Source organism: Rhodnius prolixus, unplaced genomic scaffold, assembly GCF_049639745.1.
Source record: "Rhodnius prolixus isolate KJV_2025 unplaced genomic scaffold, Rpr scaffold_1, whole genome shotgun sequence".
Taxonomy (NCBI): Eukaryota; Metazoa; Arthropoda; class Insecta; order Hemiptera; family Reduviidae; genus Rhodnius; species Rhodnius prolixus.
In genome coordinates, this window is record NW_027411581.1 from 32,046,478 (window position 1) to 32,072,893 (window position 26,416).

Consider the following 26,416-nt stretch of genomic DNA (forward strand, 5'->3'; position numbering starts at 1 on the left):
TTTCGTGATGCAACAGTACAGAAGTTAGATTTGTACTAAATCGTTTAATGAATCAATAATTACAGCCATCTACATTAATATTATTATTTACAAATACAAGATAATATCCATAAATACTACACAGATTTTTTGTTTGTATATTTATTACATTTTACTTTGAAATTTATCCCATAAAATGGGTTGAAAGGTTAAGTACAATTTTGTATTAATAATATATACAAAGCTTGGCTACAATTTTGGTATTAACACCTAAATGTCGGACACTTATTTACTAATAATACTGCCACTCAGCGTGCACCCTAGGGACTCGTTCCTGGCTTGTTTCTCTCCCACCTGTTACAGACCACATCTGAGCTATGTATCGACAGCTCTTATTTTAAATATATTTATATTATATATATAATTATATATTATTTACAAATTATACAGTTTCTTTTTCTTTTAAATATCATTTTGTTCTACCTTAACACGAGTGCAAATAACGGGGAACAGTTCTTAAGCCGAGAGTAGGTTAACAAAAGTATTCACTTAGTTTGTCATTTTTTTTTGTCGTTAATTATGTTGTGTTTTTATTATATATACTGATTGTTAGAGCACGATATCACTGTACACAACTAGGATTATATATTAAAGGTGCGCTTTAAGTACAGGGTAACTGATCTGCTAGATTTAACGTTGATCAACTACGGAATCAAGTTTATCAGATTGTGTGAGATTTTTAATATTTACAAGTTGTGAGCAAGATTTTTCGTCGACGTTTCCCGAACTTTAAGAGAAGTTGATTAGCGCTAGTGTTGAAGATTATTTATAATTGTGGCAGTTTCCGACATAGTACAGAAGGATATTTGGATTACATAGTATGTAAAACAAATTTAAAGAAAACATACACAAATAATATTTTCATAACATGGCACTATTTTATTATTATTATTTTAAGAAGAAACTTGATTCCATCTTTATCATTATCAGGAACAGCACGTTACTTCCAGCAAATCAGACAAAATATTAACACCACAAGTGAGGATTGGCACACACTCAAAACTGTACAATGAAATAGGAAATAGAGAGAAAAAGAGGTATTGCGATGACGTAGAAGGAACGCAAGAAGGATATTTGGGAAGAAAGGAACGGGTAGAGGATGATTAGATATCTGGACGACGAAATGATTTCGTTCACTAGACTTGTATTTGCGGCGAGTCCGGCGCCGATTCTTCCACATCCACAGAATCTGGTCTTGAGTCTGGCGGCGAAGGCGGTGGAGTAGGCGACCTTGGAGGTGGTGGTTGGTAATATGATGATAAGGTAGACAGGGACGCCGAAGCTGGTAACGCTGCGCCCGGAGGCAAGCCGGATGACGGTCCGGCCATGCCTGGATACAGTCTGTAGGCCAGTGGTTTCTGTAGCGTAGCAGCAGCTGCAGCGGCCGCCGCGGCCTGCCGATAGTACAGATCGGCGGGAGGAGCTCCACCACCTGGGTAGGGCCACACTCCGTACGGCGGTCCACCGTATAATCTTTGAAACGCCATTAAGTTATTGGATTCAGCAAGTAATTCCAATCCTACGGCTGTCTGTCGTTTCCATTTCGTTCTGTGAACAATCCAAATCGATAGTAACCATTAGTTGCTGAGGATGGTATTAAGAGAGAAAAGAAATCTTCATAAATAGTAGATATTATCCATAAATTGTAAAATAAAAACTGGACTACGATTAGCACAGTGTTTAGAGGAATGTAAGCGTAAATGGAAGCTGGGAATGATTGATGCAGGCAGGGCCAGATTTAGATGAAAAGAGGCCCTAGGCTATTCCACTTATGACGCCCTTTCACCTCCCATTTTTAAGTTTGTAAATTACATGAGAGATAATAAAATATATCACTACTGTGATATATAAATATGTTAAATGTTAATATTTCTCTAATATGTTTTTAGAATAATGTAATTTTAATTTTGCTAACAATTTGAATGTAGGCCCCTCATGATCTTGAGGCCCTAGGCTGAAGCCTAGTTAGCCTATAGGAAAATCGGGCCCTGGCTACAGGCTGAAAAGATAGTTTTGGAAATGTCAAACAATATTTTGTAATAATACTCACAAAATTATAGTTTTGGCTCAGTTTACCGCGTGAATTAAAATCAAACTATCGGCGAGTTAGTAATGTCTAATTTATAATGTCATGCAGCCAGAAACAGGTCGTCTAATAATACTGACTTTACTAGTAATTACAGCACCCCTTTTTTGCTTGTTTTTAAGAATTTAAAGCTGACATTATTATTCTTATGAATGATTTGTAAACTAACAGCTACTTAGCGCAACTGACCGGCCTTTCACGTTGTCCATTACATGTTCTTGTAACTATTTTTTATTAATTTCAAATTATTTAGAATTATTATTTAGACAATTTAAATTCCATCTTTGAGTTTATGCCAACACGCCTTTCGCCTCATTCTAACTCGAAGACTTTTTGTTACTCCATTATTAAAATGCTTAGTCAAAGTTTCTAATTTTAAAAAATAATATAAAAATCAAGAAATTACAAAGGCTTGAGCGTAAGAACCTTGTCTATGTTAATCAACCTTTTTTTTCTTTGGAGGAACCTGTTGGGCCGCAGGTTTAGGAAGAAAAGTATTAAGTTGAAAGGACGATGTCTCGTGTGGAGGAGAGGCACGTTCAAGAATTAGTCACGTGGATTTTGTTAAAGAGTTTGCCGCCCTCCGTATCAAACACCTTAGGAATACTTCAGTAGTAATTACTTAGAGAATATACCTCAGTACTGAGTAGGTTTAATTTTAGTGAATTTAGCTTTTTTGTTGCAGTAAATGCTTTTAAGACTCGCATCAAAATTTGAGTGTTTGTGGAGCTTTATCTGCTCTTTGGAAGATTATTTCTTTTGGTTCTGTAAATTAAAAACTCCAAAAAAAATGTTGAAATAAAACATATTTGTAGAACGATGTAAAGTTCCGTTTTGATTTAATTTTTTAAAAAAAATTGAATGTAAAATTTTAAAGTACTATAATTATAGTTTATTTTTTTAACAATGATCACTTTAAAATGTACTCTAAGTAAAATTTGGAACTGATCTTCCTACAGCACCCTAAACAGCAACGTCGACTTTTGCTGATTATACTGCTGTTCACTCTTTCTTTCTATAACGAATGTATCTCGATACCTTAGACATCTCAAGATGCATCTAGATATTTCATTAAGAACATCTGTCTTTAATAGAAAAGTATTACGAGAAATGGAAGATAATGGCGAATAAACAGAAATACTTTCAAACCGCTTCTACACTCCAACTCTACTGTTCTAGTTTAAATTCAATAAAATTTTACTTCCCACTTCTTTAGGGGTACGCTATCTTGAATAAGACGTGGACAAACGACTTACTTGGAAACCCTGGTATTAAAATACTATAGAATGGGGACTAACAGACTATTTCGTATCTTAAGGAGTCTTAACGATCTAAACTCACTTTTCAATACAAACTTTGTGAAAAACTTCTTTTAACCCATATGGACCTACGGAATAGAGTTGAGGGATTCCGCCAAGCATTCCAAACTTACCCAATCCAATCCTTACAATCCAAAATCCATCGAAAAATCTCCAATGCTACTCTTAACCTACTGGATCTCTTCTTCAAGTGACACTCGAGACATTTTATTCTAGTATCTCATTTGCTTGTTGTAAACTTTATAGTAGCAAATAAATAATGATATAAATATGTATAAATAATAGACGGATCAATTCAAAGAGGTACGACAATAATTTTTTATTAGTATTATTTTTGTGTTAAAATCGTACAGTTTTCTCTCGTTACAGACAACACTGTCCATCACCGGACAGTGAGCTGTAAGAAGCTCCTAGGAAGAGTAAAGCTAAGGGTCAGCAGCTGGATTCGTACCCGTGATTTCCGCGTTGGGATCCAGTATTTGCTAACCACTCAGCTAAGCTCTTCCATAAATTATATGGTCCATCAGCTGGTCATCTCTGCGTACATAGGATAAGCTATGGACGCGGCGATTCATAGCATTGGTACACGTCACATGGTAAGAACTGATCTAGAGCATAAGTTATTACAATCTATGTATGGAGAATTTCCAAGAGAACATTTTTTATAATAATTAGCGACAAGTTAATAATCTAGTTTAGAATGATTGCTGATATTACTGTGACTTTGTGAACTCCATCTAACTGAGAACATCCAGTGCTAATCTGAACTGCTAATGGTGGTGAATGGTAAACAGCAAGAAAAATAATAAAAGAATTATCAAGCGAAAAAGATCCCATAAGTTCTGTCAAGTGTAAACATGGTATACAAGAGAAGAATTGAATTCAGCTGAATCTTGTAGGACTATTTATCAAATCAGTTTACGGTGTGATTGTGGCCACTAAGAAAACTGAAAGTAGAGTGTTTCTACAGTAATAACGACTTTAGAAATGCTCTGGGTCGCCAATAAATCTCTTTTAGGCCGGCTATTAATATCAACACGGCAGTTAAAATTAAACCACAACCCCCCATATTACACGGCAGACTGATTCAGAAAGAACCCTGGCCTCTCTTTTATCCGCTGACGACACCCTGGCAGCGTTCTCTTTTCCACAACCCCTCAACTTGCCCAAGTGCTGGTAGACCCTCTTTTCCCACTCATAGCACTAAGTGTAACCTCCCTCTACCATCATCACTCTTCTAGAATGTACACTTAATTTCATTTCTATAGCTACTTATTAATGTTACCATCTCTTCACCATGTAGATTTAAAAACACTTCTCTATTGTTAGCTACTCAATGATCTTTTGACTGCAGTAAAAATTGTTTTTCTTAAATAGAGACGTTGTTCTTAGTATTAGAATATATTTTCTTAAAAATTTGTTGGCAGACTATATTATTGGGTAAAAAACATTGTCGAGATTCTTAAATCGTTTCCCGACGTTTTGGTAGCATTTTGTTCACAGAGCTCTGTTCAACATCTTCAAGAGATTGTTTTTAGTGTACTGATTTGTTTATAAATGACAGAGCAACACAAAAACAAAATCCAGACATCGCAACAACTTTATTAGTACAGACAAGTATTTTATCTGCAACAATCTAATGTATATCTCTATTAATCTGGCATACGTTCCATAACTATGTGTCCGAAACAAAACAATGTAATTTCTAGCAGTTTGGCCATTCTATTGGATGGTCTGACCACAGTCCCTTGATTTAAGTTCACAAAGAAAACAACATTATTAACTAGAAAAAATAACCTACATTATTAACCTGATAGAAATTTGCAGTCTGCAATTATTCTTTGAAAATGACTTAACATTCAATAGAAATTTTTCTAAAAAGTACACAATTTCTGCACGAAGTCTAAAAAAAGTAATATATTCCACTTATCGTCTTAAACCTTTAAAAAAAAAATTGAAATAAACGTTTAAGCTACTTAAAATATTACTAGGTTTTATCCAGCTTCTTGAGTGCCAGGACGCTAATACTCGTACCTCCACTAGGAATGTTTGAAACTGTATCCTTCAGTATTTTCTATTGAGTATCTGTTATTCTATGAAATTTCTTCCATTACTTAAGGCACTCTGTACTTGGCCAATAATTTCTTATTTAATCGAGGATTATTAATGGTAAAATCACCGAGTTTGGCAGATGGAACTGGTTTTCTTTCCTTATCACACTACAATCCACTATAGAATTCAAGTCTTTGAATTCTTTGTGCAAAATTGAAACCATCGCTTTCGCTCTAGCATTATTCACGACAATATCAGATTCAGATATCTGTGGGAGAACGTACTATATTTCTTAATTATTTGGTAACCATGCCGTTATGATGGTGCTCCCAAGGTGCTATTCACAGTTAATTCAACTTCTTGCAAACCTAAGTCCAACATAGGTGATAAGGATCTATTTAAACATTTCTACTTGCCCATTGCCTTTTAGGTTTAGACAAGCATTGCACATTACATCAATTGCTTTTTAAAAAGTTATAAACAGCAGCTGACGTAAAGCCACTCTATTAGCAACAATTTCTACTTTCTACACCCAGGACGCAACTACGAGGTGAGGCCTAATTTAATTAACAAAGTGTGAAAATAAGACCTTTAAGTGAAAATGCAAATTTAATTTACCCATTCTATTAAGATTTCTTTATTTTTGAAAAAAGCCAGCAAAAGATTGGTGTATATTAAACCTTATAATAGAATCTTACATTTACAAATACTTTAATATTTACTTAATATGGTGACATAAAGGTAAAGAGATTGTAAATAGTGAAAACACTTCGGAAATTTTTTTTTTTTATGTATTTTTTGTTAACTTTTTTAATTTTCTTAGTTGAAGAAAAACGACAAAAGGCGGCAGGGCCACACGTGACGCAAGGCGGGAAATAATAAGTGAGTAATGAAGTAGGGAATATTAGCGTGTCCCGATGTGGCGCCAGCATTGTGCCGGGTAACAATGAGCTACTCGTACAGTCGAGAAGCGCTCTGTCTACTAGTCCAGCAGTGTACCGTCTTGTATCACCGTTTTCAACCAACTATTGTCGTGGGAAACTTGCCCAAATAAAAACACCCTCATTGACCCAACTCTTTATTAATTTTCCATCTTTTTAAAAAAAGATTCGTTCGTTCAGTTGGTGTATAACTGTAAGGTAGGGGAATAGTGGTAAAAAAAAAAAAAAAAAAAAAACGTATTGTAACAATTTGGCCAGATTGGCCAACACAGTAATGTAACGTGTTCTTTGAAGAAGTTATTCAGTGTTGCCAACCGATCCACTTTCCTCTCTTTACGCTTCTCCCTACTTTTCATTTTTTTCACTTAAGAGGATTAACTTTACAGAGTCAGACGTATCTTTAGATTTTTAACATCTGCAATACTACACACAAAAGAAAAAGTCTAACAAATTGTTAGGCTTAAAAAAAAATAAATATATAAATGTAACTGATTGAACAACAATAATTATAGATTGCATCTTTTGGAAACTGGGTTAAATAAATAGCGGTTGAATCAAAGAATATTTCAAAGACTCTGTCTTGAGTTTACAATTCAGTCTATGGAGACATAACGAAACGCCGGAAACAATAAGGCCGAATTCTTAACGATGATTACATTGGATACAATATCTATTTTATTTCTACATTCATTTAAACGATATTTTAGTGTTGGTATTTGATTTGTTTCAATTTTAATTAACTCATAGTTTATTACAATCAAAATTTTGGATTATATACGCTAAAATAAATGTAATAAGAAAAATTTAATTGAACATTTTATTACTGGATATTAGGTAATTAATGAGCGACAAAATTAGTCGTAATAAACGAATAATTGTCAGAAGCAGAAGGTAATTAATTTTTTTAAACTAATTTTTTGCATCAAATTAATGTACAATATATTGTAACTACTTTGTAAAACATGTTCACAGCCCTGAAGATGACCTAGACCTTAGGTCGTAAGCTCCGCAATAAAATAATAAAACATAATGGCTGAAATAGTCAATAATCTTGTTATTTCTAAACGAAATTAAGTTAAATCTATTTAATTAATAAATATCCCCACGCGGAGGTCCCGGGTTCGAATCCAGCTGCTAGCCGTTAGATTTTCTCTTCCTAGGAGCTTCTTACAGCTCATTGTCCGGTGATGGACAGTGTTGTCCATGTAACGAGAGAACACTGTCCGGAGGCCGGCAGTGCACTGGAAAAAGCTCCGGGCGCCAATAAACCTTAGATGTTGGCGCGCCTTAAAATAATTAAAAAAACAAAAAAAAATTAATAAATATCACTAGAATTTTTTACTAATGCTTTCTCTTACTCCAGTAGTAAGGAAGGCGTTGTAATCGTGCTGAAGTTTTTCCATTTTGAGTCTTCTCTGAAAGTATCCACATTCAGAAACTCTCTAAAAATAGGACTCTTTACAAATTGCCCAATGTGACGGCGCGTTTCAACGACACTCAACTACAAAAAAAAATCGCAGAAAGTCATTATTTTCAGCGTCACTTTGGAGACCAAAAGCCCAAAATTCTTTTAAACTCATTTCAAAATGTAGATCTATGACGTGTTTAGATACATAAACCCACCAAAATGTTTCTTATGGCAGTTCAGGGGTAGAGTGCACTCTCTAAGCGCAATGTGCAGCCGTCTTCATTACCTGTGTTACCTTTTATATATTAATAGGAGTTAAATGTGTAAATAAAATTGTAAATTTAAAGATATTGAACGGAAGTGCCGCTTTACAGAATAAATTTTGTGGCTTTTTCGCAAATAATAGACTGAAATAGAATTTCACATAAAATAGAATTTTAAGCCGGAAATTGCAGCAAGAGAAAGTCACAGTACTTTTCTCAGCAGACAGTCAATTATGAAGACCTCACAGCAACAATAATTGTATTTAAAAATAAATTTATTGAATAATAATAATGATAATATATAACGTTTTAAAAAAAACTTTTTTTTGTCACAAAGCCACAATAAATATTATAAATAATTGATCAATATTGGTCTCTAAATCAATCTGGCTACCTTTTTAGAACCAATTAGTAAACATGTAATAATTCAAGATTAATTTGCAATTCTATCTAATAATCTAATAACTGGTTCAAATCACGTATAAGTTATTTATTAACAACTTTGATTATTATTAAAGTTAATTAATTAAAAAGTGAGAGGTGAGAGGGATTAATGTGCGACAGAATGATAAAGCAGATCGTTTACTTATCAGCAGCTCTGTAGTTGGTTGTTTTAGTATTGTATCCTTTCAATTACCAGCGAATTAGTTCTTTAATATTTCTTTGTAGAAACCGGCTATTCTGTGATTTTAGAAAATTGAACGCTTAGCTGAGTGTTTAGTTGTGAGGTGAGCTATGCAAAGCCTCTGTTAGCCATCTTACTCCCAATCCAACGAGCAGGTATAAGATGGAAAAAATTCCCTAAACGCATTATCTTGTCACATATTTTTAATCCATCTAGTTACTTGTAAGAATTTACTCCTAAATGGCATTGCGTTTTTCAAGGTGTGGTTCCAAACAAGTTTCATTCTATCAACTTAACATCCAGTCACTTTTAATCAGTCATCTGAAAAGAAAAAGGCAGAACTTGATGACATTGAAGGAAGGGGTTTCACGCTCTCTTAATTCTCAACTTTGTATCGATTCTTGGTGTACTTTGGAAATGTAATAATTCATTTAATTTACACAGTCTGTGAAAACTGGTGCTAAGCAAGAACTAATCCATTATTTGCAGCATATCCTTAGACTTAATAGGAAACATCTATGTCAAACTGTAATCATGCTATTGTATATCTCTTTTTCGAAGTAGCAAAATTGTAACCTCCTGTGGCTGATGTAAGCTCTTGCTTCCGATTATTTCTTTTTTTTTCAATTTTATTTGAAATTCTAGTGCACCGCGGTGCAAGTAAATATTATACAGAAGTAAATTATCTATTAACACAAATAAGGTGTGGAAACTATCCAGTGGCAGCACTGCTAAAATAACTCGTCACTCTCACTTGAAAGGATGTTTCGAGGCCATTAGTGTTTAAGCCGGCTAGGAGTTAGACTTTGAGTTGATAGACGATGGACTAGAGGATTAGAATGTGAGGTTAAGCTACAGTAGAATCTCTGGTATTTCATATTATTTATTTACTTCAGATAAGAATGAATTAATTCAGGTAATTGTTTGATTACATTCATAATCTTCTGATTTTACATAAACGCTTCTGGTTTTACTGCCTCGGATTTCAGACTCTAGGGAATGGATGTGGAGATGGGTCTGTTGGTTGAACCTCAAAGCACGAAGGAAGAGGAATTTGATAGCAATAAAGAGGATGGGAAGTCATCTCCAAAGGGTTTACTTAACTTGCCAACATTTATCTTCGCTAAGCCAAATCCTCTATTTGTTAAATGATTTTCCATGAGAATGTGCTAAATATTTCTATGGGGAATAACTGGATCAGAATCTGAGGAGTTCTGCATAGTAAGAGACAATGGTGTTTCGGTTGGTTGGGAGGTCTTATGGGGGTCTAATAGGCCCTCTTGAGGAACACCACCTTTTTGTCCCTCTGGAAAGGAGAAAGAGAAGATCTGACCATTAGAAGTAACACTGGTGGATACATAATATTAAAATAATAACAGCAACTCTATAGTTTAGATTGGCCTAAATGGAATAGATTATGCTATGTAACAATTCTCCATTGTGCGGCTGGTTACACAAAAGATAAGCAAACGTTTTTAAGGCTACATTGCAAGCGTGAAGCCATTACCACTTTTTACTAAAACATTCTCTAATAGAATGAAAACATAAAAATAAAAAGACAAAAATTAGTTCGGCGCGAGGCCATTTCACGGTAATCGTAGTACTGATTCAAGAATGTTCTTCCTCGAACGCTCCCTTAAGACCGACAAATGCCGCCGGCCCGTGTCTTCAACCGCAGAAGAGTTTTTTAAAAAAAGTTGAGTCTAGTGTACACAGCAGATCTCTAGAACATACTGTCTGTAGAAAGAAAGTTTTCGCCCTGTCATCGTATCTGGGCACGCTGGATGCAACACGAGCCCGCTCATGCTCCATAATAAACAGTCTTAACACATATTTGTCACGGTTGCTTACTGCTTTATTCTGTTCTATAAGAAAACTTCCTTGTATAAACAAGGATGGAGATTAAACAACCCTTTAATATTAATTATACGAGTATCATAATGAAGGAAGAATTAGGAAGTAATGTGTAACGTTCAATAATCTAATGTATATATTAAGATAGACAGTTCTTTCCCTGAATGTTAAATTTTTTATTTTGTATATTCAATGTTAAAGATGAGGGGAAGCAAAGCACGTTCTAATTTACAGAGTAGCGTGACGTAAACATATGTGACGTGACTCCTCCAAATAACTACTGATTTTTTTTATCAGAAACTGGGCTATAAAATTAAGATTTAACATAAACAAATCTGATGTGAAGACTCCTCAATTGATCGTCTTTTAGTGCAGTTTGATTAAATTTAATTTCTTTGAATTTAGATTTGTGCCCTATAAATATTGAATAAACCTTAACTGTGATGAAATGATTCAGTTGAAGGACTCATCACAGCTTCTCGAAACGCCTCTAAAATCGTGCTCTTTGCAAAGAAACAAATTAATAGGCCTAAAGTAACTCATGTTTAACCTCTGATGAATTCCTTTAGTGGCAGGTTCCTAACTTTTTTAGCTTAATCGCCTCTTTTTAATTAATTTTTTTAAATTACTAGCCGCACCAGCAAATTTATCTTTCATGAACCATCAAGAAAGTGGAAGATAATACGTTTTAAAAAACACTATAAAACGCCTCCAAATTGAACCTGAGCCAACAACCGCCCCCTAGGTGGCGACAGCCCCTAATTTGGGAACGTATGCTCTAGACTACAGGTAATCAACCTGGTCTCTAACCCCATGAGTGGTCTAATACAAGCTTTCATGGTGGCCGGTTTTATCCGTATTTCGACAGTGTTAGACTTGCAAACCTATCGCTAAAAAAAAAAAGAAAAAAAAAAAGAGCTTTGCGATAAATCTAAATGTTTAGAAAATAATATTCAAGTTATAGATAAATTTTCCTAGCTCATGTGATGTAGAATCAGGCTCTAGTTCGGTTATGACTAGAGAAACAGTCTGAATATTTCCATGGAACTCTGCATGTTCTTTAAGAACATTGAACCAGATAACAAATAATTATTTCAGCGTCAACCTCAAGATTCTCATTAATAATTAATTAGGTGGTGAGTTTAGTGTAGCGGTTGTGAGTTCGGACACTAGTATAACATGAGAGATCTCCAGTTCGAGTCAAGCATACAACTAGTTTTTATTTATAAGACAAATTTTAATAGAAAAGAAAAAACTTGTGCTTTCCAACCATTACCTCTAATTTTGAAGTTGCACTTAAAATTTTGCCTGAAATATAATGCGAGCTTTACTTTACTTTGAATAATTAATTGATAATTTCAAACGATCTTATAGTTTTATATTCAATTTTCTTTCTCCTCAATTTAATCAGCTTCCGCATTAATCTAAGCGCTCTATCGGTGCAAAAGCATTAATGCATCAACAAATTGAATTTTATGGCCAATACAAACATAAACCAAGTAAAAAGATAAAAAAATTAATTTAACTACTCATTTTAACCAAATTTTCAGTCAAAAATTACAATTACTTTGCAGTTGCGGTAAATTATAAGAGCACGATTTAACACATAGGCAGGGAGAAAATTTTACTACCAATAAAAGATATACCACTGATCCTCACCATAACAGAAAATCAAAAAACATATGTTGTGTACTAATTAGAAAAAAAAAGTTGAATTATTTTAGACAGAGTCGCCGGACTGCTTGATCAGATTTCCTATGAGCATTGTAAAAGTGCCAACCCACCCAGCTAAACTACTATTTCAACGTTAAGGAGAGTTCAACGCTCACTTAGTATGGTCATTCGTTCGGCTTATTGTTCGGGCATGTTCACTTTATAATCATATTCATTATTGCGTTTCACAAGGCAAAAAACGATTCGCTCTAAAACCTTAATTACATTCCAATTTATATTATAAACGCGACCATTAATTGCTCCCAAACTGTTCTTATGATATATTGTCTAATTTAGTACGCTGTGTAATCATTTTAACTTGTTTGTTTGCTCTTTTTCAACAGAATTCAGCCAAATGAAAGGAATTTCTTAAACAATGATTTCCTATTCTGAAGATTTTTATTTGTTGTTGATTAAGGAATCGAGAGATGTTTCTCAAAAAGTTTTAATTACAAAGTTGTCACATTGAAGTGAATATCTAGGTTTCGTGACCGTAAATTTTTGAACTAAGGATTCAAGATTGGCGAGGAATCGGTCAAATAAAAACAACTCGGCTTTTTGCACACGTTTCGACAAATATATTGTCTTCTTCAGGGCCTGGATATTACAAATACAAAAATACAAACAATTTAGAGAATCAGTAACTTAGAAAATCAGTAATATAAAAATAAATAAAATAAAATACAGTAATTTTTTTTATAATTATTGAAAGTTACGTGGCTATGCGGGTTGGTTGAGTTACAGAAACTAAGAGCCAGAACTGGAGAACAGGTAAATATATACAGATATAGCGGGACTTACACGGGAATTTTGGTAATGGCGATAAGAAGACAATATATTTGTCGAAACGTTGGCAAAAAGACGAGTTGTTGTTTTCATTTGACCAATTCCTCGCCAATCTTGAATCATTAAATGAAGTGAATCTCTGAATTTACACCGATAAGGAAGATAAATTCTCTTGTTTGCTTACAGAAATAGTAATCAAGAAAAGTCTGTTCTCTTTATCAAAATCTAATTGAACTGTTAATCTTACTTTGAGGGAAAATATGAAGACCAAGAATGGTTCGTCCGTTTTTACTCATTCTTCCACTTCTTGTTTAACCAAATAATCGCTACGTTGAACTTACAAAATGTGAAAGAACGCTCAAAACCGATTGCTACTATATAGAGGTCAGTTTTTTATTTTTTAATCAGAGAGTTTGTGAATATTTGTACTGAGTGATGAATTTTTTAGCCTTATATTTTTTTTCTTTTTAACCTGTAATTAATAGTTTGATTATTATAAATAAATAGATTCTACAGTCTACAGTCTTGAACAAATATTTTGTAGATGAAAATGGCCAGCATAAGGGTCTGTGACATCTAATAAATTCTAAAAATGTGAAGGAAAAGTTAATGCAGTAAAATTACTTAAATAATATCAATGAAGTATAAATGAAATGATGGATACTTGCTGATTTGTGTATCTTTTGGCGTTTAATCAACCCTTATACTTAACATTTTAAACTGTAAGTTTTTGTTAAGGAGATTTGTACTGAGTGATGAGAAAATCAAATCAAGAAAATTGAGGTTAAAGTGGGGTCTAACTCTTGCAATTTGTGCTTCGAATTTTACAGCTTTGTGGTAACCTGCGTGATAAATAAAGTACGTCTCCGAAACCAGTTTAGAGAAAATCTCAAAAATTAGAAAAATTGAGTGCTACCTTCTGTTGAAGAATTAAACTCGGAATTTTAGCACCACAAGTTAGTCTCCCTAATAGTTCTTGAATGGTGGGGCATATCCTGTAATTCTTTACATTTTTTCAAAATTAAGTCACGTCATAATCAGGAGTCATCGGTGCCCAGTTCCAACTTAGTGCCAACCGGCGTCCGAATGTTGTCCTCTTACAGCTGGTACCTAGAGAGTCCAGAACACTTAGATAATCTCTTAAGCGGAAGTGTGACTTAAGGGACTTATTGTCTTTTAAAGCCTGGTGCCCAAATTTGTTTGGACATTCCATTCACATCTCTTAGCCTCCACATTTAGTGGGATTGCGCAGTTCCATTCCTCCATAGATTCTGCCAACTCTGACAAAGATTGCGTATCTTCGCGTCCCCTTTCAGTGAGAAAATTAAATTAGTAACTAAATAAAAGAGGACAAACGACGGACCTTAAACGTTCAGAATTTCGAAATAAGAGTTGAGTTTAGGTATTAATTTTTCAGGTTCAGGTTCTACAGCACCCACTTCCTTAAATCACACAAACATTAAGTTAAAATGAGTTTTAAGTTGCGGTTTGTACGAAGTGAAAGTGAAGATTCATCAACGTTTTAAAATAATTTCTTTTAATCTGTAGCGAGATATTTGCTCCATTCTTAACAAAATGCAACTTCAAAAGTCTAACTGATACAATAAAAGCGCCCAAGCTGAAACACAGCAGATCCACCATTGTTGAAAAATGATTTACTCTTTTGTTAATTTGAAAAGAAAAATAATTTGAATTTCAATTATTGCTATATGAATAGAAGAGGAGGTTTCGGGATGGCTCCCCACTACCGACAGATCTACACATCTGCTCTACATCCAGTTATGCCACTGTCATGGCCTCCAGGCATATTTCCAGCGTCACCCTCTATATATCTGTGTCACTAATATCCTTATGTATCCATTATGTAAAGCTTTAAACCTCATTTCAATCCAATTCAATATGTTCATTTGTAATGTACAACTGGTACGGGCAACTATCAATCATGGCCCAAGTAAGGCTCTTAAACTAACTGAAGAAATTGGGAAAATGTTTCTCAAAACCACGCTACTTCTAAACAAATGATTACCTCTCGCAAATCCTTAACTGAGGGAGAAATACATGCCCTTATTGGTCATTTTCAAATTACTGCACATGAAACTGCAACGACATAATCAAGACTTTAAAGAGCTCTGATTAATACTCGTGAGATTTACGTATCTACAAACACCTTAAATTAAAGCAACCTTCTAGTTAAGCAAGTGGACTCAAAGTAAATGTGGATTAAACAGGTGCTTAGCGTATTCAATCATTCATAGGAGTGAAGGAAGACTCCGAACATCAAGAAATATTGCTGAATAGGTATGTACGCAGAAAAGTGGCTAAAGGTTAATGACCATTGAACAAGAAGAGTTAACACGTTATTCTGAGTTCGGAAAGATTTATTAGCAATTATTTGTGGGCGATCATGAACTGAAACTGCAAGAAGTTATAGAACGGAGAGCTGACCCTAGCGTTCATAAATTTGAACATGCATTGATGCATTGATCTTACAAGGAGACATGTCGGTGACAATTAGACCATCTTTAGAACGCTAATGCATCTTAACACTTGTTGCATCGTAAAAATTAAGTGATTAACTGAGAGCTAGCGGCTTTGGAGAAATCGAACAGTAGAACGAAAATAATTTTAATAATAACATTTTTAAGATATCCAATTCTTAAAATAGTTGCAAGAAAACAATGTACAATATTTAGGTTTTATGATGTACGAGTACCTAAAATATTGCCATGATTTTATTTTTATATTGAACAAGTTTAATTTTATAGTTGATTTGTTCATTTGGATAAATTTACTGTAAAAATGAGGTAAGAACTCTGATTACTTGTACATGATCAACTATGTTAGGTAATAAATAAAAGGAACTGAAATTGAAACCTCTTTTTTAGGAATACTTCTTTAAAGTAAGTAGACTCATTGTAATCTAATTACGCTTTCAATTCAGTAAACCAAAAACCTGTTTTATGGCCTGCAAAATTTCAAGCTTTCTTGTTTCATATTTCAGCCATTTATCTTGTAATTCTACCATTTTCACACGTACAGCATTTAATTTTCAATTAGGTGAAAGTTTTGATAATAAATCTGACCTTTGAGGTTTCTACTTCAAAGGCGATATTTGATATTTTATATAAACGCATTCTCATACACACAGGATACGTAGTAATAAGATATTGACTTTCATTTTTTTAAGTATCCGTCAGAAAGAACTACACAATCATTACACTTACCGCGACTCTATTCACTCAATACACGAAACTTGCTTGCCCATTAGAAGTGTGCCTTTATTTGGGTTTTTGCGTGCCGACAGGTGAACTCTAGCTTGTCTCTCCTCACTCTCACTTATGCATAGCAGATGTGCCAGAAATAGTGAAATCTTTCGAGACTTTCGGAATTTACTGAACGACCACCAGATACTAGACGACATGCTGTAAGGCAGGCAGCGGAATCACTATAGACTTTCTTAAAAATAAAATTTTCTTCTTATCAATTACATCAAAACATTCTGCTATTCTAACAAATTAATCAACGATGGAATTGGAATAGTTGGGAAAATGATCTCAAAACAGACTCGCTAATGAAATTGAAAAGGACAAAACATTGTCCTCATTCTACTGCAACTTTTAACAAAAAATCATAGCGAACAGTAACCATGATGCAATGAAACCAAAATTGTGGACTATTGATCATGGATTTACTGTCCAACACTTAACTCTTCTTTTCTAAGTCATCAAGTAAACTGACGATTGAAATATTTTTAGATATATTGTTAGACTCAGTTTTAATAAACACAATTTTAATTTTTTTTAAATTTGGTTATTTATTTTGCAACTGTATCCAATACAACAAGCAAAAGAGATGAATGATATGGATAGCGCAAATACACATGCACGTATATACATATGTGTGCATACATATACGCGCACATGCATGTGCTCTAAGGGAGTAAGTGGAGTGAACGACGACCTTCCATTGATGGAAGCCATTAGATCGTCACGATTGCAAGCTTACACAGCAACCATCCTAGGAGGTCGGCGTTATGTGTTGAGATGGTTGCGTGGCCACTGCCGCTTTAGTCTGCGATGTGGATTTGAATGAAGTGTTGTGGTAGACATGTTGTGGCTCAGAGGGTTATAATGACTGTGTAGATTTGAGTGGAGTTTTGTGTAGCGAGATTGGGCAATTTCAGAGACGAGAGGAATATGTAGATCTGAGTGTAAAGTATGATTGGATATTTTCAATTTAAAATTAAAAATTGTCTGGAAAGACATTTTTAAAGGGGTTAACATCAAAAACTGCCCGAATAAGCGTAACGTTGAAAATCACCCAACTTTGAAATTTTTTTTCTCTGTTTCTATAAAAGATGAAATTCACAAATTTTCTTTAAAATATAGTAAATATCCGCGTTTATCAATGAAATTTTTTGCAACAACTCAGACCTGACATTAAAACTGTCCGGTAGGACAGTTGTATAAGGGTTGATCGACAAAAAGTGCACGAAAAAGCGTAACGTTGAAAAACACCCAACTTTGACAATTTTTTTCTCTTTTTCTACAAAAGATAAAATTCCCAAATTTTCTTTAAAATAAAGGGCAAACCCTCCTTTATAGATGTAATTTTTTTGCAACAACCCAGATCTAATAGTTTTCGAGAAAAAAGTTGCCGAAAATGAGCAAAAACGGCTTTTTCAAAAAATGTTCTTGTTCTTGTTCTTGTTCTTGTTACATTTTTTGTAAACAACGTAGCGCCTAAACGCGTGAACCGATTTTCATGAATGAGGTGTCATTCGATTCGGAATTTTATGTAGATTTGCCTTTTGGGGGTCTCGACCCTGTACATCAAATGGGAGAGGAGTTAGCCGTCTTAATGTAAGGCCCCCTCCAAAATTATTATTACTAATTACTCTGTAAATCTTGCCCGATTTTGATAAAATTTGGTAGGATGATAGGGTTAGGGCTGCCCTACGTAACATTAAAGCGGCGATCAGCTCTTACACTTGTTAAGGGGAAGTATAGCAATCGTTTCAAATTATCGACACGTGAACCGATTTTCATGAATGAAGTGTCATTCGAATTGAAATTTTGTACAGATTTACACTTTAAAAGTCTCGACGCAGTGTCTCATAAGGAGGGGAGTTCGCCCCACCCAAAAAAGGCCCTTTCTAAAACTATTATTACCAATATTTCTATAACGGTTAGCCCGATTTTGATAAAATTCAGCTCGAATAAGTGGTTAAAGCTCCTCTACGTTGCTGTGAAGTGCTATCATGCTCATGCATCTACTAAGAGGAAGTACTGCAATCGTTTAAATTATCAATGAGTGAACCGATTTAAATCAATGAATTGTCGATTAAAAAATCTTTGCCTCTTTGCCTTTTAGGGAGAAGTACTGCAATCGCAATTTATTTTTCTTACTCCTCTTAAAAGGAAGTACTGAAATCGCAGTTTAATTTTGCTATTTACGTACAAATACCTTCCTATATTATTCAAAACGCTTTTTCAAAAAAATTGTTATTGAGGATGGTTTGGGGCACCGCAACTATAATCAGTCTTTAAAAAGATCTCTCCAGTGGTAGTTATGGTTCCGACTTACCACCTTATCAGGTTATAATGATAGAATTGCTTATTCCAAATTTTAAAAAAATCTGTAAAGCAGATATGTAACATTCCAAATAGACAAAAAGGAAAATCTATCCAAAAGGTACAAAAATCTCCTTAACAAAAACTTACAGTTTAAAATGTTAAGTATAAGGGTTGATTAAACGCCAAAAGGTACACAAATCAGCGAGTACCCAACATTTCATTAATACTTCATTAATAGTCAAGTAATTCTACTGCATTAATTTTCATTAATAAGTTATTTTTTAGAATTTATTAGATGTCACAGACCCTTATGCTGGCCATTTTCGTCTACAAAATATATGTTCAAGTAGCACTGTAGATTGACTGTAATATCTAGTTATTTATAATAATCAAACTGTTAAATACAGGTTTAAAAGAAAAACGTTATAAAAAATATAAAAAAAAAATATGAGGCTAAAAAATTCAAAACCTTTTTTAGAAAATGCTTACACCAACATACATCAATGATTTTGTTTATTTTATTTATTTATTTTTATTTTTAAATAAAAATCGTCGGTTTAAGTTCATTCTTCGATTAAAGTAATTGTTATTTTATGAAGTAGTTAAACGTTTATAATAATAGGTAAACAAACGTTTACAATAATTGTTGTTGAATAATCTACTTGTTATAACTGTGTGTTATTTTTGCTCACGAATATTTCGGTAAAACGAATTCAAGACAGTAGCCTACTCTAACTTTGTCTTTTTATACTTTAACATGCATGTACGTATATGTGATTTATCATAATTATAACAAAAAAATATTATGAATGAAGTGGCCAGCATAAGGGTCTGTGACATCTAATAAATTCTAAAAAATAACTTATTAATGAAAATTAATGCAGTAGAATTACTTAAATATTAATGAAATGTTGTGTACTCGCTGATTTGTGTACCTTTTGGCGTTTAATCAACCCTTATACTTAACATTTTAAACTGTAAGTTTTTGTTAAGGAGATATAATTTAGACTTGACCTTTTAAATATTATATAAAATTTTTAATATCACTTAATTATGTTAATTTACTTAAAACTTATTTATATAATATTGTAACAATCAAACAACAGCAAGATTGCGACCATTCCAGTTATGGGAAAAATTTATTGTGACTAATTAATACAAATTAATTAAAATATATCAGTAATTTTAATACGTTACTTAATTTTTAAACTTCTAAAGCAACATTAATTTCAATAACCCTTCCTAACTTTCTACGGGTACCCTTTCCGTCTAAGTATAGAGTTAGACTTCTGAATTATTGAAACGATTGCAGAACAAAAAATAAACTAGATCACATGAGTAAAACTGTTGCCTGGGCCGCGAAAATTGTAAAACTAATGCTGGCCGGGGAATGACCGTGAAAAGAGAATGTCTGGTAGGAGGGAGTTAAATGTAAATGGCGCACAGAGTGCGGGACAATGAATGGTGTTGAACGTAGAAGTACGTGATATAGATGGCAGTTCAAAGGCCTTGATTGCATATTTGCTGAGTTACACCTAGCCGTATCTATGTGCATATAAATATGAGGAGGAGGGGGTTATACCATTTGTTAATAGCTGCCAACTATATGGTGAGCCATAGATCCACTCTTTAGCTACGGTTCCCTTCTTTATTGAAGAGTTTCATTTTACTCCCCACCCTTGGCAGCAGTTAGTCGGCGCTAGCTTTTACAGCAACGTTTGCATGCACTTCCTCAACATCATACTTGAATATCTCGGGCGAGTAGTGTGTCACGCCATCCATAATTACATCACTATCTCACCTTACTGTTAAGTATTCAGTCTTCGCTTAGCTCTCCACCAAGACTTCCAGCTCTTCATGTCATGATTTTCCATTCTCCCCACTTTAATGCCGGCCCTCTAAGCCTTATTTCTAACTATGAATTATGCATTGAATGAAATGGGAACGTTTTGAACTAAGATTATGACTAGCTGTCATTACGCAATTTGTGGAATAGGTTGAAATTACATCTCTGATAACCTCAACACAGCAACACACTCACATTCATACACGTATACCAATAAAGTATAAGGAAAACGCTAAAATTTACAAATTGCATCTCCATTTTCACATTAGAAACCAATAATGGAAACCACTAAATTTATGGGAAATCTTATCTCTTAAATTATTACATAATATTAAAGGCCACTCATTTCATTTTGGGTATTTGTATTTTCCCTCTGTAAGAGAAGGGTTGGTAGACCTGTTTTAAATTTTCCACATTTCGCCAACTAAAACTTTTAAAGGAATCAATCTGAAGATTTATTTATTTATAAATGTTTACGCCTACAGGCTATCTCAAACTCAGTTCGATCCAAGATGTGATGAGACTTGTGCTGAAGGTCAGATGGTCCAATGATGTCAGTGTCGGGAAAAGCGGCAGTAGGCGTACGACGTTTTTTCTGACTAACGCTGGCTTGGGAGGGTGGACACTTTTCTAAAGGGTCTGCTAGTTATCGGGAGTTAGAGGAGCATTAACCTTCCATGGGTTTTGTAAGCACCAGGGAATTGTATTCCCAATTCCTATTCTGCTAGATCCTCTATTTTTCTAGGAGAGGAGCCATGAAGAGTTTACCTAATTACCAGCTCATTGCTTTCCTAGCGAGCCTAGGAAGATTGGAGCGCAGTGTTCCCTACCAGGAATAATTCCACATTCTTAATCTGAAGTGCCGCCTGTGGGATATCTGTGGAATGCGTTGCAAGAACGGGTTGCATTGGTCACCAGGGAGTGGTTATCCCAACTGCCTACTCCCCGCTCGCTTTGGGATTCCTAGAAGTATCTAGGAACCTACCAAGAGCTGGAATATACCCTTCCGTCAATACTTTTTTGCTTACCGTCAATAACCCCAAATTTTATATTGTATTTAGAGACTGGTGTGGACTTGTTGGAGGTGTTTACCCTGAGACTGCATTTCAGATATTGTCTAAAAGTTTTGAATCTACCTGAGTACCGTCTTCCTAGAATACTTGCATTGGAAGTAATTAAACGTAAAGTATTCTGGTTTGAACACTGGATTAATCTTTTTGACAAATATACTGGTTTCTTCCCCTCAGTTGAGAATATGCATCTATGGAGTGGTCAGTTGCCTGTTCTGTTGGATACTGTTAGGCTGGCGCATCGGGAAGAGCGTCTAGAAAAAGCCAGATCGTCGACAAAGTTTTTGTTCTATAAAAAACTAAACTTCTCGTTAAATCTTTTTTCTTTTGAGCGGGATTCCCAGGCCAACTCTTACCCATTAAAAGATCTTTGCTGGTTTTTTAAATTGAGAGGAGAGTTGTTGTTTTTAAACTGTACTCCTTGGGTCGAAAGGCAAATTGAACTCTGCTCTTTATGTAATTTGAATGTTAGGGAAGATATTATGCATTTTTTGGCAGTGTGTCCCATACTGTCAGAATTTCGAACAAGGTATCTGGGTGCGTCTACCTTGTCAAGGCTGAGATGGTCACTTTACTAAACTCTTTTAATAAAAATTTAATTATATTTGCTAGTCGTGCATGGCAGTACCGATATTTCCTTGTCCAAGAATTTAATTATTAAATTGCTGGAATATTGCATATTTCTGTTTTTTCTTGTTTTATTTTATATCACTTCATTGTAGTTAAATTATTTTGTTTTATTTTTTTGGCACTTTTTGATTTTAAGTATTCTTATCTTGTTTTATTTGTTAATAAGTATATATATATTTGATATTTTGTGTAACCCCAACCTCCGGCTGACGGAATTTATTCCAAGCCGTACATACTTTGTATTCAAGAATTTTTGTTCATTTTCTTTTCTATTTCAATAAAAGTATATTATTATTATTATTATTACCCTTCCGAACAATCCTGTTCTCCACAACTAGAGATGGGAGGCATAAGTTTGCTCTGATTCTGGAGACTGCAGGGTGGGTGGGGAAACCTTGCCAAGGGAAATTCTCCACGGAGGGTTCGCTTAAACGTACGAATCCGTTCTCATTTTTGTTCAATGCATACAAAGCACTCATCGTTTATGTTCTCGATTCTTTCTTCATCATGAACGCTTTCTTAATATTGAAAGTGCCTAAATACCAGTTGACCGTTTTCTCTAGATTTAGTTTCTATTAAAAAACCATATTACTTAGAGTCGTTAAACTCTAAAAAGCAATGCAACGGAAATAAAGGTTCCGGTTCACTAAAATCTGGACTAAACAATTTAATATTACCTTAATAATCTTCAACTGGATCGCTTTAACCAACAAAACCGTAGCACGAGGTTTACATTTTTTTTATTTTTAAGGTTCGCTTGACCCGTTATTTATTGGAAGCCGCGACATTAGAGATAAGTTGACTTTTAGCGGGAATGTGGCCATTGCATAGTTTCGCCAACACGGTCATCACCTACTTTGAAATTCTGTCCTGTATTCTACAAGCTTCTACTGAGTTTAACTTTTCATTATTCAAGAAGTGCCAGATATTTGTCAATTACCTGATAATTCTACTAAATAACTAGTATTTCGTTGGGTTTTCATAATAATAATTTTTTTAATTCGATTAAGGTGCACCCCGATAAGTGTTCTCTCGTTACAATCAACATTGTTATTTACCAGTTAGGAATCTATAAAAGGCTCCTAAGATATGGAGGTCTCGAACACTGGATCTCCTCGCGGATTTACAATGTACTAACCACTCAGCTAATCTCCCTCTATTATAGTCATTATTTGTTGTGCTATTACTTATTGATGTAAAATGAAAGCGAGTTCTATTTGTTTTCTATTACTTATCGATTGACTAGTACATGGTTGAACCGACTTAAAGATTTCAATTAAAATCACTTAAGCGGGAGTAACTGAAGTTATGAATGCATTTTCCAGGCAATTTTCTAAAGAGGCCTTGACGTTTTCGTAGCAATAAATTTTCCTTACAAATAATCTGTACCATCTATATCGTAGTTTTAAAGAGGATTATAAGCGGTCCTAAGACTATTGTCTTGAGACTCCGCCAACCCAAAATATCATTTTCGGAAGAGGATTGTCCTAATTACCAGACTAGTTTCTAGGACTCGAGAAAATTTGCAAGTATGTCATCGACCTTTTACATTCCTTGACCCACTTAGAGATCTGGGGTACCAAAATAATCTAAATCGTTTCCTCATAATAAAAAGGAAACTTAACCAGGCGTTGGGCGTACAATTTCTCGCGCCTAATCCTCTTTCATCAGTGGCTGCTACAAAGTGTAGATTGTGCTACGTCCGGCCGTAACTGCTAAAAGTTTGTAATAGTAAATAACCATCAAACAATATACTATCGTCTGTAACTGCATTTCATTTTTTGTACTTCAAAACTTGTTTTCAGGCTTTCTAGTATTGAAATTTGAATATTAATAATGATTAATAAAATTGAAGATATTGAAAATTCACCGGCTGCACTCTGGCAGGACATTCAAAACGACTAAACATAACTTAGCTTTCATTTGCCGATAATCAAACGAAGCAAAAATCTTCCAATATAAATATGCGAAAAACACCCATTGCTGTACATTTTCTTAACTGGAAATTTTGAAACGTTTTAAGGACGTTCATATCTTTGGAGAAGCAGAATTTCTGCTTTTTGGAAGTATTGAACCTTATCTAAGAAGTCAAGAAACGATTCAGCGATTCACTGATTCATTTTGCAGGGTAATATTAGTAATGAAGTAATAAAAACAAACATCTTACCTTCTATTTTGATACCACGTTTTGACTTGAGTATCACTAAGGCTAAGTTTGGCTGCCAGTTCCATTCGGTCTTGAACACTGAGGTATTTTTGTCTTTCGAAACTTTTTTCTAAAGTTTGTAATTGATGATCGGTGAAAGCAGTCCTTGCTTTCCGTTGCTTTTTGGTTAAACCACCACCTTGATTACAACGGCTGTCGTCATCTTTATGACCTGTAAAATATCAAATTATTTTCATTGGTTGATGTCAAGTTTATTTCTTGAAATGAATTTAACAATCAAAAACACTGTGATAAGATTTTTAAAAAACTAACTGCTAATTGTTCAAGCCGTAAGAGAGGAACCTCCAGAGGGATAAGGAGAAGAATTGAAGGACACTGAGAAGGGAAGTAGGGACGGAACTGGCAAAGGTCGTGCCACCTAGTTTCTCCTCTCATCAGCCAATTTCTCTTCATTTCACACTATTTCTTTCCTGGCATCATTTCCTTCATTTCGCAGAAATAAGCACTTAACCTTCCTTCGAGCGTGCGCCAGGTCCATCACAACATTTATTCATATATTAACCATTTTCACTCAAACAGCGACACAATCCAGTTGAGAGTCATTTTATTACACAGCGGCAGCTTTTCCAAAGTTGACTTTTCCTAATCCAACGGAATAAACACAATGAGGCTTGCAATAATTGTATTTTTTTGTTATTCGAACATTATTCAATATAAATTATTACTTTACTATTACATTATACTTTACTATTATTATAAATTATTACTTTATTCATACTAAATCCTACAATATAAAATATTGTTTTCAATCCTCGAAAGAGTTCCATGAGAAGGGATTGTCTTAGCTAACGTTGCAGTAAGCGATGGTAGACATTCTAAATAAAGAGCCCTTTTCATATTTTTAAAAATAGTAAGGATTGAATTATATAAGGGAATTGTACTTATACAACTAATGAATTATAGATCGTTCATTAACTACAACTCTTAAAGGCATGGAAAAACGTCAAAAAAAATACAGATCTTTGGCATCTATTTCATCTCTATTAAAAATGAGATAAGATAATTAATTGCAGTAAATTTTGAAAGTGATGGTGAGTGTGTATTAGGCTGGGCAGCCCACAGGATAACGATTCTTGAATAATTGGGCAAACACTATCAGAACGACTATTTAGGGTGTAGCTACTTGGGCTCTCAACTTCTAGTATTTGCGTGCTCATACTAAAGCAACATTTTATAGTTAACTGAGTTCTATGCACAAACACAGCATCTTCTATGGCTCCACACTCCGTGTGCGCATCTAAGAATTTTTCTTGGTTTCTCTTCTAATAATCTAAACTTTACGGTAGCTTCTCAATTCAATACAGTGGCATGAAAATGGGGAAATGACGATCTTCAGAAGTACATATTGCATTATAATCCCTAATTAGCTCTGCCAACCCCCAGTTGTGTAACATTAGTGAAAAGGAAATCATTTCTAAATTGTTCCTTATACAATAAATAAAAAAAAAGGATCAACATTTTGTAAAAGTTATAAATTAGACAAGGAACATTCTTTTTAAATCTAATTTAAAAAATTAAGAAAGGAAAAGATTAAAAGGAAAAGATAAGAATTAATTAAACACTGAACTGAGTTCAACGTCCTTAATTGTGCTTGTTTGTCTTTACTCGCTGGAGAATATGGTTCCTAGTTTGTGATTAGCTATTTGTTTCAAATAATTGTTACATTCTCTATATACATAATAATTTCACAAAATAATTCACATTTTATTTTTATTTAATACATTCAAGCTAATTAATAGTGAAGTTAGTATTTTACTGTCTAAGTTAACCATTAATTCTGGCAAAAATCATTCGTTCGAATTTCATTTAGTACACTCTCAAGTTCTATTTGATCAGTAGATTTCAACAAAGCTAAGAAATGATCATGTTCAAGTCCTGGAAAGCCAATTTGTTAAAGCCGGTGTTTTACACCACACACATATTTAAAAGAGCCAATCACTGCACAACTTCACTTTTTGGAATAACTTGAATTTAAGTGCCA

General features: G+C 34.2%; 1 protein-coding gene across 1 annotated transcript in view; it reads right to left on the reverse strand.

Moving 5' to 3' along the window:
* Positions 1 to 539: 539 nt before the first annotated feature.
* The window catches only part of LOC141458952 (homeobox protein B-H1-like), a 56,132-nt gene continuing 30,255 nt past the window's right edge, over positions 540 to 26,416 (reverse strand). The window contains exons 2-3 of the mRNA XM_074137582.1: positions 24,376 to 24,586; positions 540 to 1,587 (exon numbers count right to left, since the gene is read on the reverse strand). Of these exons, the coding sequence (XP_073993683.1) occupies positions 1,176 to 1,587; positions 24,376 to 24,586 (623 nt within the window). The 3' untranslated portion in view covers positions 540 to 1,175. The remainder of the gene's footprint in view (positions 1,588 to 24,375; positions 24,587 to 26,416) is intronic.